Source organism: Mchenga conophoros, linkage group LG23 (assembly GCF_057382185.1).
Source record: "Mchenga conophoros isolate Kocher_MC1m ecotype Shallow Benthic linkage group LG23, M_conophoros_male_GT1.1, whole genome shotgun sequence".
NCBI lineage: Eukaryota > Metazoa > Chordata > Actinopteri > Cichliformes > Cichlidae > Mchenga > Mchenga conophoros.
The window spans coordinates 1642832-1659456 of record NC_140547.1 but is presented as its reverse complement, the minus strand read 5'-3'; the positions used below and the strand labels follow the sequence as shown (position 1 = coordinate 1659456).

Genomic DNA, 16625 nt, shown 5'->3' with positions numbered 1-16625 from the left:
AGAGGAGAGCTGGAAGGGCTCTTCTGTGCTATAAATGGGTACTACTCCTAACAAAGTAAGAAAGTGACGATCACAAAGTGCCTCAAAATAGAAATGTAAAAATTCAAAAAAATATAAACACATATAACCAGAGCATTAAAAAAAAGAGTTGACTAAAGACAGCAAATTTTCAGCATGTATCACAGAGATATATCATAAATCTATGCTCTCAGCAGTTTGTTGTTGAACTCCATCTCCCAGAATCCTGAGCAAAACGTAAGCAGGTGACGTATATGTGCTACGTGTCCAGGAAGTTCTGTAGTCAACATGGCGGCGCAGCAGGGAGATGTTGATGAGCTGTTCGATGTGAAAAATGCGTATTACATCGGCAGCTATCAGCAGTGCATCAACGAGGCGCAGAAAGTGAAGGTAGGTGACAAACAGTTAACACCTGAATGCGTTTAAACGAAGCTGTCCCGCGGCTCTGTGTGAGCCAGCGTCCCGTTTGCGAGCAGCAGTGCTAAACCTGTTAGCTCAAACTTCTCTCGGTGCTGAAATGCTGCCTGTGTTTTGTCTTTGAAGCCGTCGTCACCAGAAAAGGAGATCGAGAGGGACATGTTTTTGTATAGAGCGTACATTGCTCAGGTGAGTGTCTCCATCAGAGCTCTGTCACTGCGCACCCACCGCTGTCACGGAGTGTCGATGAGACCCGTCCTCTTACTTTCTGTGTTATTGCAGAGGAAGTATGCTGTTGTCCTGGATGACATCAAGGCCAACTCTCCCCCCGAGCTGCAGGCTGTGAAGATGTTTGCAGAGTATTTGTCGAGTGAGAGCAAAAGGTACCATTTTTACCTCTTGATTCTGTTCATCTGGACGTAGCGTTTTGTGGGAGAAACGTTTCGTCACTCATCTTATAAACCTCCCAGCCCATTGTTCCTTCAGTGGGCTGGTTTCAGTCATTATGCAAATTTACTCTTTATAAGATGGGGAAACCTGCAGTCAGCTGACACTGAAGAAGTCACCTGGATGAGTGACGAAACGTTTCTCCCACAAAACGCTACGTCCAGATGAACAGAATCAACTTTTGGAGATTTACTTTCCTGGATGATTGAGATGCATCGAGACGTACCATTTGTACATCCACTTACACTAGTCCGCCACGGGAGGGACATAGGACTTGGCGATAGAGCAGATGGTAAATGGCCTGTATAGCGCTTTACTTAGTCCCTAAGGACCCCAAAGCGCTTTACACTACATCCAGTCATCCACCCACACACACACACACACACACACACTGGTGATGGCAGCTACATTGTAGCCACAGCCGCCCCGGGGCGCACTGACAGAGGCGAGGCTGCCGGACACTGGCGCCACCGGGCCCTCTGACCACCACCAGTAGGCAACGGGTGAAGCGTCTTGCCCAAGGACACAACGACCGAGACTGTCCAAGCCGGGGCTCGAACCGGCAACCTTCCGATTACAAGGCGAACTCCCAACTCTTGAGCCACGATCGCCCCCGGATATGGATAAAACGTATTATTTTTCTGTAGTTAATACTAGTTGTCACTGTGGCCTTCCAGTCTGTATCAGTAGTAGGCTAAAGTTCACACAAGCAGTTCGATATGTGCTGGTCTTTGTGGCTCTGTGGAAAGCAGATTTAAGGTTGCCAAGAGAGGAACTGCAATGCTGTGTGAGGGTGTCAAGAGTTTATTTGAGGGTGGTGTATGACGACAGCGAGACTGTTGTGAGGGAGGAGTGAGAGGTGGTTTCAAGGTGGAGGTGGGATTACATCAGGCTCTGGCTCCGAGCGCCTTTTTGTTTGTGCTGGTGATGGACAGGCTGTCGGATGAGGTAAGGCAGGAGTCTCTGTGGACTCTGAGGATTGCAGACAACATTCTGAACTGTAGTGGGAGGAGAAAATGGGTGGAGGAGAGGTGGAGGTGTGTGTGTGTATATGTGCTAGAGAAAAGAGGAATGAATGTCAACAGAAAAAAGATGCATGTCTGTGTAAGAGTGAAAATACAAGGAGGAGAGGTAGTAAAGGACGATCATCCAAGGCAGTGGACAGAGTGGGTAGATATGAGTGTTAGGAGCAATTTGTGACAGAAGGATGGCAGCAAGCTTGAAAGGGAAGGTTTATATGATGGCAGTGACATGCTCTGATGTGTGATGTCGAAATGATGGAGCTGGAGGCCGAATGAAGATGCGCAGATCTCTCTCTGTGAAAATGAGTATATCAGACGGCTCAGGCTTCTGACTTTGAAGACAAAGTTAAAGAGGCGAAGCAGAAATGGTCTGCGTGTGCAGAGAAGAGGAGAGTGGATATACTGGACAAAGGATGTTGTAATATGGTAGGAGGAAGACCTCTGAGAAAAGCTGTGCAGAGGGTTGGTGTGATGGGCAGTTAATTGACTGTGTCATCCCCGAGGGAGCAGCTGAAAGAAGAAGAAGAATTAGATGTGCGATGACTTTTAAAATGCAGAGATTTGGGTTCAGCAGAGACTTCTTGAGTGTTTGAGGGTCCCGGGTTTTCATTCGTTCTTGATACAGGCCTGATCAACACCAACAGGTCTTATATCTGTTGCCACTCCAAACTCCAGGTGTTCAATAATGTCCTGTGTGTCCTAAAGAAGAGAAATAAGTGTTGTGTTAATAATGCACACAAGATACAATAAATAATTCAGTTCCTCTGTGGTTAACAGATTGTATAAAAATATATATTGATGGTGGGACTTTTGTTTATTTCACTCTCATATAGTCATAGTTACAGACTGTTTCCTGTTCTCAGTGGAAACTGTGTTTTGTGATGTTACGTTTGCTTAGTTTTTATTCATGTTTTACTGCTTAACAAGCCTGACAGAATTCAGGAAGGTGTCCATGTACAAATTTGAATGAAGAAGACAGAAGATGGAAACAGCTTACTCTTCAGATGGTAGTTGTTTTTTCTTCACAGCTTTTAATTAGGCTTTGTTTTTGTTCAGGGACGTAATCGTTGCCGATTTGGACAAAAAGATGGCAAAGAGTGTGGATGCTGCTAACACCACCTTCCTACTCATGGCTGCCTCCATCTATCACCACGAGATGAATACTGATGCTGCCCTCAGGGCTCTGCACCAAGGAGAAAGCCTCGAGTGGTAAGAAGGGAGTGAAATTTTTAGCTTAACAAGGTTTGATTTATGATCCGCTCCAAACATTTCCCCCATATTTGACTAGTAATCACCACAAAAACAAGAACAGTTTAAATTTTAACGTTCATTTTTATTCATAACCAATATTTGATGGAGATGCTCAGTCATCTGCATGATTACTGGACTCACTGTGCTGCTTTGACAAATGCGCACAAGTGCCTACACAGCTAATATGTGGGAGTGTGAGATGAACTACATTTACATATACATCAATCATGTATTTTGTTTGACGTTTTTCTAAATATCACAGATGATTTCTGGGTTGTTTACAGTCTGAACTCTGTAACTCTGAGCCCTCGTAATTTGTTTTTGGGACGTGAAATGTGTCCTGTGTCATCTGTACTCAGTGGGATCTTCACTCCCTGCTGTTTAAAGAGCTCTGCATGAAACTGACCAAGCCCTACCCTTGTTGTTCTGTTTTTGTCATCAGTATGGCCATGACCATTCAGGTGCTTCTGAGCTTGGATCGTGTTGACCTGGCGAGGTATGACATTACCTGGTGTTTTCATCCAAGAGAAAAATGAACATGACACTAGAGAATTTCCACTAGAATTGGTTGATCAGCTTCTGGAAGCGCACATCTACAGTTCTGCACAAAAATCTTCAACCAGCTTTCAGGCGTTCTTATGATTTATTTTGATGCGGTGTCAAACAATAGTTCTCCAGGTTCTTCTCTGGATATTGGCTCATTTTTAACCCTTTATGGCCGGTCGGAGTGGGCACGCTCCGTTTTGCGTAACTATTTTAAAAGCCTGGTAGAACTGGAAGCACATAAGCTAGCGCAATCGTTTTTTGTGCACATGATACCAGAAGAGTTGTACTTACATCTTATGCATTCAGCTTGTCCGAGGTCACGGTTTCCTTCCACACATGGCTTTGCAAAAATTTCTTTAAAAGCATTTGCAGCAACAAAACCAAAATATTCCAGAAACACGCTTTGCCGATCTGATCAGCTGTTCATGACACTTCCTACGTTGGAATAGACGTCAGTGCGATTTATCTGATGTCCGCCATCACCTGCCCGAAACCAGAAGTGACGTCATTTTTGCGGAAAATATCGTTGTTGTTTTTCTATAGCGCATTTACAAAGCTATGCTGGTGTTATTAAAATTCATGTTTACACTGCTGGAAACAGTTTATTTTGATGCACACGCCGTTTTTTGTTTGTTTTTCCAAATTTGCATTATAATATTTTCGTTTTCCCTGCAGTATATAAAAAGTATAGAGAGAAGTATATAAAAACGAGTGTCTTCATAAAACTATGAAGACACTCAAAATAAATTTCCTGTGGTTGGAAACTATTTTGTGCAACTTTTTTGCATTTACGGTTTTGAGGGATAAACCTCTGAAATTTCTCTGACTGCAAATATGTGTAAAGAACCAAAAATGATTTTCTTTTTTGTAGTTTATTGCACTTTTTTGCTATTTATGTAGTTACTATGGACTTAAAGCATACATATTATTAAAATTTGGGATATAACCGCTGTATTGATGTATAGCAACTTGAAATGCTCCCAAAAATGGCGCTACAGCATGTAAAACTATAAAGATAGCTCAGGCGGACTTGGTTCTATGGTAGGTCCTAAAGGGTTAATCCAGCTCTTGTACCCGACCATTGTCAAAGGAGTTTAGCCTAAAAAAGGAGGACACAGTGCTGTATCTACACATAATGAACAACTTGTCAAACAAGCATCTTACACAGACTGGGGGATTTTCAAAGAGCGTTTAGCCAAAAACACAGCTATCTCTGCAGGGTGTGCAGAGTATCCCAAACACAGCCGGTGTGATGAAATCCCCCAGAGTGTGGGATCGTCTTGACAGAGAACAAAAAAAAAAAAGGAGGCCAGCATCCAAAGACGAGCTTTGAATATCCTTCAAGAAGCCTGGAGAACTATTCGTGAAGTCTGCTTACAGAAATTACAAGATTATGGCAGCAGACACACACCCAGTCTCAGGGGTCACATGCTAGCCTACTCCTAGTGCCGGATAAAAATGGGAGGGTGGCGTCAGGAAAGGGCATCGTGTGTAAAATCAGCATGCGCGTACATCCGCTGTGGTGACCTCTTGGGAAATAAGAGAGCAGCTACTTTCTATCGTATGTTTGCATGTTTCAGTAATAATAGCATAATACAGAGAAATGAGGGGGAGCTCAAGACTTTTGCACAGCACTCTATCAAACAGTTAAACTCAGCAGACCTGCAGTGTGTGTTACTAATTCTGTGAATTAGAAAAGCTTGCATTAACAAAAACAGACTGTAAATTGGGGCAGTCATCCTCTCATCACATTTTCTTTTTTCATAGGAAAGAACTGAAGAAGATGCAGGAGCAGGATGAAGACGCCACCCTAACCCAGCTAGCAACAGCCTGGGTTAACATTGCTGTGGTGAGGGGACAAACCTTCATTAATGTCCCTCTGTGCTAACCCTCAGTGCACAATACAGGAGTTGGTGTAGCTGCATTGAAACGAACTGAAGCAGCAGGAAATATTGGTGCAGTGTAAAGCTAACCTAGCCAGAGTGTGACAGGTGGTGAATGGACTGTTCTGCTTCTTAAACAGCTCATATCTTCAGGAGCTCTGCACCCCCGTCCTCATTAGAAAAACAATACGATGCATATAAAGCAGCTGCGACTGACTTTTCAGAATCATCACTGACTCACAGTCTGTTTGTTATTCCAGGGTGGAGAGAAGCTGCAGGATGCCTACTACATTTTCCAAGAGATGTCTGACAAGTACTCTTCTACACTGTTGCTCCTCAATGGCCAGGCGGCCTGCTACATGGCTCAGAACAAGTGGGAAGAGGCTGAAGGAGTGCTGCAGGAGGCGCTTGATAAGGTTGGAGGACCACAGGAGTTGGCTTTTTTGGTTTTTGTGTGTCTGTCTGGTCTCTGCATTTATGCACAATTCACTTAATGCTTTATTAACTTGTTTCTAAGGCAGCTTTTAGATCCACGGTCTTAGAGCTGAGAGTAGTGCCACTTTTTACGTAATGAATAAACTCATGTTAAGGAACATCTTCCTCCTTGTCGTGATCTCAGCCAATATGTGTGATAGTCAGTCAGATGCTTGTGTTACATGTACAGCCTGCACAGAAGCTTATTTTTGAACCCCATATTAATTCGTTTTCTGCACTGCTCTGGGGATGAAGAACTCCTAAAGCATAATTTATGGTCGTACAACTTAGTTGGTACGCTGCCAGACGGGCCGTCCTCGGACCTGAGCGGACTGCAAACGCGCCGCTTCTGCCGCACCATCAATTCTGCTTAACACAAGTTTAGTTAGAAAACCTGGGAATTTCTTCACACTGACTCCACGTTCGTGCATCCTGACCACCAGTGAGTGGTTCAACACAGATAAAAATGACAGTTGTTGCTGATCCTCTTGTTTGTGACAGCAGCTGTTACATTTTGCGTCACGCTCAGTGAACGTGATTGGTCGTGTGTTTGGGTGGGAGGCGGGGTTCGTTTTAGTGTGAACCATATTATAACTGCTGAATCCAGACGACCTGAAGAATAAAGCATCTTAGTGTATAACTGAAGAAGTAAATGATCTGAGTGTGACAGCAGGGGGCAGCACATGCACACTTCCTGCACTTGATCTCTAACAGGATTTGGTTGGACTGTAGTTTTTATTCCTCCAGTCAACAAATGTTATTTATCCGTGTTCATTATTTAAACTATTGAATATAATCTGTTGTAAATAAAAACTACAGGTCACTTTATAAATCAAAGTCATCTGCATTTTGAATCCATCTGTGAGTGCAGATCGCTTTGATGCCAGTGGTTATTATAGTTTTTATTTGATTTTGCCTTTTTGATTCAGTTTGGTTTCCTGGGTGTATTTTCTCACTTGAGTTAACATCTTTGTTTTAAAATGTTAAGCTTTAGCTTAGCTTGTATTAGTTTCGGGGTTAATTTGAGTCCAGATTCTCAATAAACACATCAGGTAAACTGTTAGGAAATCTTAACCAAACTAACAGATACTAACGATTTGCCTGGAATAACCTTGGTTGGTGATGCCTGCTGTGAGTCTGGTCTTATCATGTTTGCAGGTATTGATTTTAGAGAGCATTGGTTCATGTTGCTGTAAGCACACATGTTTTTGCTGTGATTCATTTAAAGCAGGGTGACATTAAACTGGATCACTGCGACCTGCAGCAGGTCAATCTGAGTCTTTCAGTAAGAAACTTTAAACCTGCTGACAGTAAAGCGTCTTCCTCTCTCTTATCCCTATCAGGACAGCAGCCACCCTGAGACACTGATCAACCTCATCGTGCTGACCCAGCACTTGGGCAAAGCTCCCGAGGTGAGACTTTGAACCCAAAGCCGTCTGTGATTTAACCATTGGTTTTATCAATATCCTATAGATTAAGTCACCATCTTTCAAAGAGGTTTGAAGCAGCTTTGCCCCCTCACCCTTCATGCCTACATCGAGGATTAAAAATAAGATGCACTTCTTGTTTTGTTTTGAACCAGACAAATCCTTTCTGCCATAGAGGAGTTGCACAATCTGAAGATCAGAGTTCATGAGATAACGCTCACTTATCTTCCTTACATTATAAGGACTTCAGAGCACACTGATTGATTGGTAATTTATTTCAACATGTGAACAATATACAAGTACATTTAGAAAAGAAATGAGAGAAAAAAAAATACTATACAAATTACATACAAAAAAACATTCTGATTAATTTACATGTTGAAAGGGAGTGGGAAGAAGTATACACTTATTTAATCCCACCCCTGTCCCATAAATTATCAGTGAATATTTAGTCAGCTTCCTTACTGATATAATTTGTAATAAAAATAGTGAACAGATTTCTGATATACTATATACTATAATATCACATCATGAATTTTTTGTTTGTTTGTTTTTAAATAGAGACATTCACTTAATTTCAATATTTTCCTTTTCTTTATAGATCGAGAAGATCATATTTTTATAACTCTTTTTGAACAGTTTTATGTTTGGACGTTGCTTTAATTCCATATTCAGTTTGTTCCATAGTTTCACTCCTTGAACAGAAACACAAAAGCCTTTTCTTGTAGTACGTACCTTCATTGTTTTGAAGTTACAAAAACCCCTTAAATTATAACTTCCTTCTTTCAAAAAAAAAAACATACTCTGAATATTACCTGGCAGTTCTTTATTTTTTGCTTTGAATAGAATTTGTGCTGTTTGGAATTTCACTATATCGTCAATTTTCAATATTTCAGACTGCAAAAATAGTGAGTTTGTATGTTCCCTATAACCTGCATTGTGGACAGATAGCAGCACATTGCTGACATGAAGCTACAAGTCATCATTAGATTGTTTCCACCTGCAGTAACTGCTGATTAGCACATCTCACTCAAGGTTTCCTGGAGTTGTGAGGAAATGTATTTGCAAACTATACGAAACACAGGGTCTTAATATCTGGTATTATAGAAAGGAGTACACAGGTGGAGCATTTAGAGGTTTTATGGCATTACTCTGATATTCTTTACCAGTGTAACATGTTACAGTTTGTTTGCAGACATTTTGGAAAAGTTGTTTCTCTGTTGGTAACCCTGTGTCACCTTTCGTCTGTAAACCTGCTTTTTGTGGACTTTTAAACTTTGTTTTTGGCCAACGTTACCTGTTTTTGGTACTGTATGTCTGATGAGTTTATGATGTCCCCAGGTAACCAGTCGATACCTCTCCCAGCTGAAAGATGCACACAGAGCCCACCCGTTCCTCAAAGACTATTTAGCTAAGGTAACATTCTTGTCGTTAAGCATTCTGACAAATATAACGATTTAATGGATGTTATGAAAGTTTTAGTGCCAGGTGTCCTTTGGAGCGAAGCCACTGTGGGTCTTTAGCCCTTGTCCCACACTGGTGTCATTACATAAGAGTGCAGATGTACATAAACATGCTTAAAGTGGGTTACAGTGCTCCTGTGGTGCTGAACTGTTCCCTCTGCTCTTTGTTCTCTTGCAGGAGAACGAGTTTGACAGACTAGCCATGCAGTACGCTCCCACAGCTACAGCGTAGAGCATCTGCTCATACCGAGGAGGCGCTCTAACAATGGATGGAGTTCACTTTAACACCACAGACCCAGCTTCTCCCTTTCATTTAAACGTGTACTGTGCTTTGGTATTTTTTGCTCTGAAACTTTGGCTGTAATATTTAAACCACACTGGATGTCACAACTCCCCGTGGGGACAGCCCAACGCATCTTTCTTTTGCTATCCACTCTTGAAAATTGCATTTGTTTTACAACACATCTGTGTAATGCCAGCATTCCTTTGAAATGATAATAAACGTGTGACCCGGCTGTGTGATGGTGTGTGGATTTGTGTGCCTGAATGTATTAGAGACCGGAAATTCAGACATGAACGCGCTTTCTGAATTATCTGTGATGCAAATCGTGCACATGACGCTTTTTTCTTTCAAACACAAAGACAGAGCGGTAATTACGTCACAGCCCCTCTGCTTTTTTCCCCCCTTTCTATTTTTCTTCCATTTATTTATTTTACCCGGTTTCTTTTAAGCGTAGCTGGGTTGTCTGTGCGTCTTTGAACGCACCAGTGAGCGCGGCTCGTCAAACCCTCGGACACGTTTAGTAGCCAGACGAGGAGGAGGAGAATAAGAGGAGGCGACGGGGCTCCTGGTGGGATGAGAACATCCTCATTCATCCGTTTTCTGAAGCTGGAGTAACTTGTGTTCGTCTGAGACTCGGCCGTGTGACGGGAAGCTGCAGGTTAAACTCAGGAGACGTTATATAAGGCGAATAACGGACCCCGATGAGAGCGCGCGTGTGACAGCGCAGCAGGGTTTGCCACCATCACCGGAGAAGCGACAGGAGCTTTGGACCTCTTTTTTCACCCCCCTCCCCCCCCCTCCCTCTGTGTTTGTGCGCTCAAAGGCGATAAATGCTAATTCATTCAAGTCGCTAGCTAGCTTGGAAGCCCCTGCCAATGCTGCTCCATTCACTGCGGTGTGCGCTGCGATTTCATTTAGCTAGGCGGCTAACCGGGGCGCAGATGAGCTGAGTGCGTAGCGGAATGATTAACAGAAGAAACCTCCTCCAGACTGCCGCTGATGGCTCACATTAATTGTCTGTACTGGCTTCGTAATTTTTCTGCGTGATTCTCGAATCCAGCCGCGCAGTCCGCCGTGTCTGCTCTCATACCTGGCGGGGGCCCTGTATCATTCATAAACTGTCCTGGACGCAAAAGAATGGGCCCCGGTCTTAATTTGGAAAACAAAGAATTAGGCTACTGAAGAGGTTAAGCTGGTTAGAGAGGCTTGCTCTGGCTTCTTTTTTTAAGCACAGCTAGCAAGCTGTTGAACCAGTCAGTCGCCGCGTCTGGACCGCACTGCTCGCTGGTGTCTTTGCCCATATTTTTCTTGCGTGCTGGTTTTTGCGCCTCACCACAATGGATAGTCTTGCCGGGAGCGCCGGGGCGGTTGAAGTGGAGCCCATGCCGGGCTACATAGAGTTCATCACCAGATCCGCCATCGTCATGCTGGACGCATGGAGAGACTGTAGCAGCTGCGGTCTGGAGCTCAGCAAACGGACTTTCCTGGATAACGCTTACATTACCTGGACCGAAATCGCCCTGTTTTTCTTTTGCGCCTATTTGTGGACGAAGGTCAGGAGGGGACTGACAGAAAGTCTGTTTAAGGTGGGTGCCATGCAGTCCCTAATACGCTCGGCTTAGGGATTCTTTCTTCTAATTGAAACAAGTGTGGCCTCCCATCTGTCAGTAGTTATAACGGGAGGCGCACGATGCTCTGTGCAGGCAGGTGGGAGTTTAAGAAGAACTGTCTGGAACCTGTTGCAGGTTTAATACAAAGGAACAAGTTAGAGGAAGGGGCACCTTAAATCCTTCTCAGATAGCCTAACCACAGTGTCAGAAAATATTAACCTGACTCTCAGGCTACCACAAACACAGCTGCAGCGGCGCGCGCAGCTTCCCGTACCGCAGGTTCTCATTTTAGTGCCGTTCAAGTAGGGGACGAAACTGTCCGTATGCTCTCGCAGATGCACACGGTAGCTGCCGCACAGCTTCACAGCGCACGCTCTGAATGTGCACGCTGTGTGCAGAGGAAGACAGGGGGACTCCCAGGGGAAGAAATGTGTGCGTGTTAGATAGCCTTATCTACACGTGCTGGGTGAACAGGTCCAATGGATGCTTGTTAGAAAAATTATTCTAGTTTCACTTTATTTTGGAGTATTTTATTAATGCTGCACGCCTTGTTTCTGCAAGTTTATTATTATTGTTATCCATCCATTCTCTTCCTTTTATCCTTCATCATCATCATCACGGTTATTATTATTATTATTATGTAAATCTTGACTCGTCGTGTTTCTGGTAATTAGTCACAGATTACAACTGTTGTGTTTTAAGGGCAACTAACCTATTAGAAACGATATAATTTCATATTATTAGCAAGTGATGCGGATTTCCTGCCTGCGCCTCCCCTCGCTTCTTTCTTTATCACACACACACACACACACACACACACACACACACACACACACACACACACACACACACACCAATCTGCTTTCATAGAGTAGAAATGGTGATTTTTTTAATGTGTGTAACCATGTGCACAGAGTGTCTCTGAGAGCAGCCTGGCAGCATGTGTTTTACCTCTGCGTGTCTCCTGCTGGTCACATACTCAGACTATTCTTTTACTCATCTGAGGCCTGAGCATTTCCATCCGGCCGGCGTTGCCAGGGAGGGGCTCTCTGACCACAGACTGGGCATGTGGTCTCTGGCCAGTTAATCTGCCCGGTGGTGGGGGCGGGGTGTCTACACACATAGATGTTGTGATGAGGATGATTCGGCCAGAGTTGCACACAGGAGCTGAAAGCACTGTGTGCAGAGCCAGATGCTGCCTGTGAATGTAAAGAAGGAGGCCTGTTTTCATTTTTACATTATGCATGTGTGTCAGCGTATGTATGTTTGACTCAATGAAACATATGTGCTACATAATGGGGTGGGGGGGTGGGGGGGGGCTGTAGATGCTGAGTCAAAGCTCAGTTCACTTTTCGAGTTCTTATCAGGGATGAAGAGGATGGGCTCAGTGTTCGTTCAGCCATGTGACTGCTACTCATCAGAAAAGCTCAGCTGGCTGCCAGAGGAGCCCGACGTCCTTGTGCGATGTCTTTCTTAGCAGAATGGGAACAAGCCTCCCTCTCCTGAACTTGGATTTGAAGTAAACGACAGAGCATTTAACCTCGACCTGTTCATAGTTACTCACTCTGTGCTGTTGCTGTGGTTTCTGATTTGGAGTAAAGTGGCTAAACTGTTATACATAAACACACGTCATTAACTTCAGAGCTGATGAGACCCTACGTGCATCAGATACTAGCACAGATGTTAGATGTTTCCTGGTGCTTTTCTGATCGATTAAATTTTATATCTGCAAGGAATAAAGTCACACAAATGAACAGTGCCAAAGCTACATGTAAATGTTAATATACAGAACTGTAGACATATCCGCACATCATTACCAGACAGCAGCGCTTACATTCCTGCACTCTGTGATACTGGCTCATATCGAATACTGTATTTCATACCAGCTTTGCTGCTATTGGGCCAATCAAACGCTACAAAAGAGCAATGAAGATATTAGATAAGAAACCTTTTTCATATCACCATTGTCAAATTTAAATTAAAAGTTTCTACATTTTACTAATTTCTAATTGTTTAAATCTGCCTGTCTAATATACAAAGGTCTACATGGTCCGGCGCCTCCACCAATGAGTGATTTTATTAAACAAAAGTCCAGCAGTGTTGCCGGGTCCCGCCTGACTGGAGCCACTGTTAGAGGTGACTGAACTGGCGTTCAGACGGAGCACCTTTTCACAGATGCTCTGTCATATCAGGGAGTGCGTACACTAAAAAGAGTTAGTGTATTACAAAAAGGGAAACAACTATTAGTGTAACTGGTCAGTGCAACATCAGGGCAGTCGGGGCATGTGCAATACTGGGGTTTGCAATATAATTGACGTGTTTCCGTTATTGTCATCTATACTGTCCTCTGTTGTCCACTCTTCTTGTCATTGTTTCTTCTAATATGATGTGATCACTGTTTTCGTCTTGTGTTTAACACCAACCTGCCAGAAGGTCTGCGGATGGAAGTTAGCCCAAGGCTGTAATCTGGCATATTTACATTTGTTAAAATCTTAATTAATATGTATTGCCCCTCTTTCTAAATAAAATAAATAAATAAGAAATAAATTAGGTACTGCAAATATTCCCGTGGCAACAACTGAGTGAACATGGTAAAGATGACGTGCTGAGCATCAGAAAGAGGAAGAATTGTGATTTAAGAGACTTTAAGGTTGTTGCTGATGTGATCAGAGGTCAGAGGTCAGAGGGTGGTGAGACTGCTTCGAGCTGATAGGAAGGCAAGTGACTGATATAACCACTCATTAAGACCAAAGTATGCAGCAGAGCGGTGCTGCGAGTGGTGGTGTAATTGTGGGGGATATTTTCCTGTCACACGTTGTGTCCCTTATTACCAGCAGAGGAGCATTGACATGCAACACAATTCAACACAAAGGCTTCACATGAAAGAACAGAATTGACTGAATTGTTTTCAGTGGAAGATTTTGTGATCTTGTTGCTTTTACATTGCATCAACTAATATTTTGTTTCGTGGACATTTAAAGGTATCGCCTGGTACTCAAGGACATTTTAATGGCTGTTTTATCTTTGCAAAGTAAATCATGGTTAATTGCAGCCCTGCTTTCGCCTCTAACATTAACACCTGTAGATGATGCTTTGACGGATAAAAATAATTAGTTTCCTGTTTTGTTACTTACAGCGCTCCCAGTCCCTTTTGAAGAATGAAAGTTGACCCACTTTACAAGTCTACAGTTACCGGGGTTTGCATTTTTTCACTGTGGAAATCCCAATTATGAAAGCAGAGCAGAATACTGGATTTTGATTGGTGTTTGGCCAGCTTGCCTTGTAACAAAAGCCGAACCTTGTTCCACTTGGATGACTGATCGAAGCACAGAGACACATTCAAAGTTAAAAAGAGGCATCACGCTTTCTGGGAGGCTTTATATTCACAACCTGGCAGTCCGGAGACATTTAGATGCAGCGGCTATTCAGGCACGCGGACAAGCGCATATCTTTTTATGGTGCGTGAACTTTGTGCCTCAAAAGCAAGGAAATTAGGTCAAGGTTGCAAACCTGGCAACAATCCTACGGTGTTGCGTTTGGTGTTTGTGTGAACCAGAAAGATACCAAAGCAGCCTGCACACACGCTACTATCACTTCACGTCACCGAGCCCTTGGGGAGGGTTAGCCGAGCGCAGTGGGGGTGGCACCGAAGCGCATGTGTGGTCGAGTGTTTTTCAGAATGTTTCACATTCGGTTTGGTGTCTGAGGCACAGCAGCACCTTATTAGGTTAAATACAACTTGTTTATAAGGCACTTGAGGTCTGCTGTTGCACAAGATGCTGTAGCGCATCATTAGCACCACGACACCGTTTCAAAGGTGCATGAGACCTGCAAGTGCTGGAAGACTTTTCTTCTGAGGAAAATGTGACACAGAATAATTACACACGACAGCTTCCTGTTTGCACAAACATCTTTGGTTCTGTGTTTACGTGGTTTACACGGATGCTTGTTGTTAGAGTGTGCATTACACTTATCAGGGCGTGTGCTTGTGTTTATGAGAACGTAAGACTTTAAAAACATTTGTTTATGTTTGCATGCATTTTGTCTGTCATTAAGTCCAATTTCAAAACGGGCCACTCCCGACTCCCGGCAGCAAAGGAATGACGACCGGTGTGTGAAATCAGTGAGGAGAGAGAGGAAGGGCGATAGAGGAGTGAGCAGAAGAGAGAAGCGGTGATTAGAGGGAATAATAATAAAAACAATAATCAAGAAATTAATGAAGAAGGAGGCAGGGGAAGGAAGGAAGGAGAGGGGGAAGTGAGCTGAAGGGTGTCATGGCTGGGGCCGAGCCTGCTGACTCAGCAGGCAGCGGCCAATCGCTAACACAAATGTGCGTACACACACACACGCACGCACATGTTTGTAAAAGCACATGTACCTGCTGTTCACCATCTAAATGCTGCATTAGGCTGCATAGTGTCTGTGTTTTAAAAGTGGTAGTACTAAGTGCTCAGTGGTCAAACTGGGAGCAGGAACATTTGTCTTACACACACACACACACACACACACACACACACACACACACACACACACAGCTTGCCAGCTTCAGCCTTGTTGCAGAGGTTGTCTCCCGTTATCGAGCTGAATGGTTCCTCATCCTCGGCCGCTCTAAATGTGAAAGCAGCCTGAGGTTTGACAAGGTTCCCAACCACAGATCCCAGATCACTTTCCACTAAGCCTCTGCTCATTGTTTTGCATTAGAGCCACAGTGAGAAACCTGAAACTGGACTTGAGGTTGAGGGGAAGCGATATCTATTCAGCCAAAAGTGCCCACTCAGGTGAAACTTGTAGGAAGTGTGTAATTTTGACACTGATTACAAGCAATCATTATTTGTCGAGAAGTTTTCCTCTCCTCTCCTCTCCTCTCCTCTCCTCTCCTCTCCTCCCCTCCCCTCCCCTCCCCTCTAATATATCATCACTTTGCATTTAGACAGGCAGCACCTCCTCCATCACCTGTCACACGATCTTTCTCTCCTGTGTGCTCCAGTGTGTCAGACATCATAAATACACAGCACTTACAGGTGCATTAAAGTGCCAGGCTATCCCCGCTGTGTTCTCCACAGAGCATGGCTGCGATTAATCATCATTTGTCACTGCGCTGGATCAGTACGGATGTTATACGTTATACGTGCACATGTACATTTTAGTCTGAATAATACCAGCGTAGCGTGTTCCTGACAGTGCTCACACATAGTTGAATGTCTGCTCATAGCTCATGTGCTAATAATGGGCTTCACGCACTTGCAGACTTGGTCCCGCACTGGTCCGTTTCAGCCTAGCGTGCACTCGGCTTCATGCCGACTAGCGCAGATTTTATTTCCTTTGCTTTCTAGATGTTTTCACCTGCTGAGTTTCGTATACCTGCATATGTGTTTTTTTGTTTTGTTTTTTGTCAAGATACTAAAATCATTTGGAACTCCCACACAGCTCCCACACGCTGCCTATCCATCAGTGCCACGCTAACTTCATTTCAGAAACCGAAGCAGAGTTTCTGAAATTAAACCAGCGCAAACCGCTCTGGTCACCACTTCCCAAAAATTGGCCTTTTTCTGCAGACAGATTCATCACATGTTTGACATTTCATAGCCTGAATTATATAAATAAGTGTCAAATAGATTATTAATGAGTTGTCATTAATTGAGTCCTTAATGTTAACCTCCAGCAGGCTTCAGATTTCTGCAGACTTTCTTCACATTTACTGAATCATCTTGCAGACGACTCTTTCATATCCCAGGATTTAGTGCGACCGTGAGTCTCTGTGACTCCAGACAGAAAAGCACAGCA

At 43.6% G+C, this 16625-nt stretch overlaps 2 protein-coding genes across 2 annotated transcripts in view; both read left to right on the top strand.

The window, feature by feature from the left end:
- The first annotated feature begins 146 nt into the window (after positions 1-146).
- cope (COPI coat complex subunit epsilon) lies at positions 147-9463 on the top strand. The gene is made up of 10 exons (XM_085265212.1): positions 147-408; positions 562-624; positions 718-818; positions 2961-3113; positions 3598-3651; positions 5469-5550; positions 5845-6000; positions 7402-7470; positions 8827-8901; positions 9127-9463. The coding sequence occupies exons 1-10, from the start codon at positions 307-309 to the stop codon at positions 9178-9180; spliced, it is 909 nt and encodes a 302-aa protein (XP_085121338.1). The 5' UTR covers positions 147-306; the 3' UTR covers positions 9181-9463.
- Positions 9464-9537: 74 nt separating this feature from the next.
- Positions 9538-16625, top strand: part of cers1 (ceramide synthase 1) — a 39921-nt gene continuing 32833 nt past the window's right edge. The window contains exon 1 of the mRNA XM_085265210.1: positions 9538-10817. Within this exon, the coding sequence (XP_085121336.1) occupies positions 10569-10817 (249 nt within the window). The 5' untranslated portion in view covers positions 9538-10568. The remainder of the gene's footprint in view (positions 10818-16625) is intronic.

Bases quoted from the DNA above. Each gene is read 5' to 3' on its own strand.
- cope (XM_085265212.1), top strand. From the start codon at position 307: ATGGCGGCGCAGCAGGGAGATGTTGATGAGCTGTTCGATGTGAAAAAT. The intron at 6,001-7,401 runs GTTGGAGGACCA...TATCCCTATCAG, and splicing joins TGCAGGAGGCGCTTGATAAG to GACAGCAGCCACCCTGAGAC. The intron at 8,902-9,126 runs GTAACATTCTTG...GTTCTCTTGCAG, and splicing joins TCAAAGACTATTTAGCTAAG to GAGAACGAGTTTGACAGACT.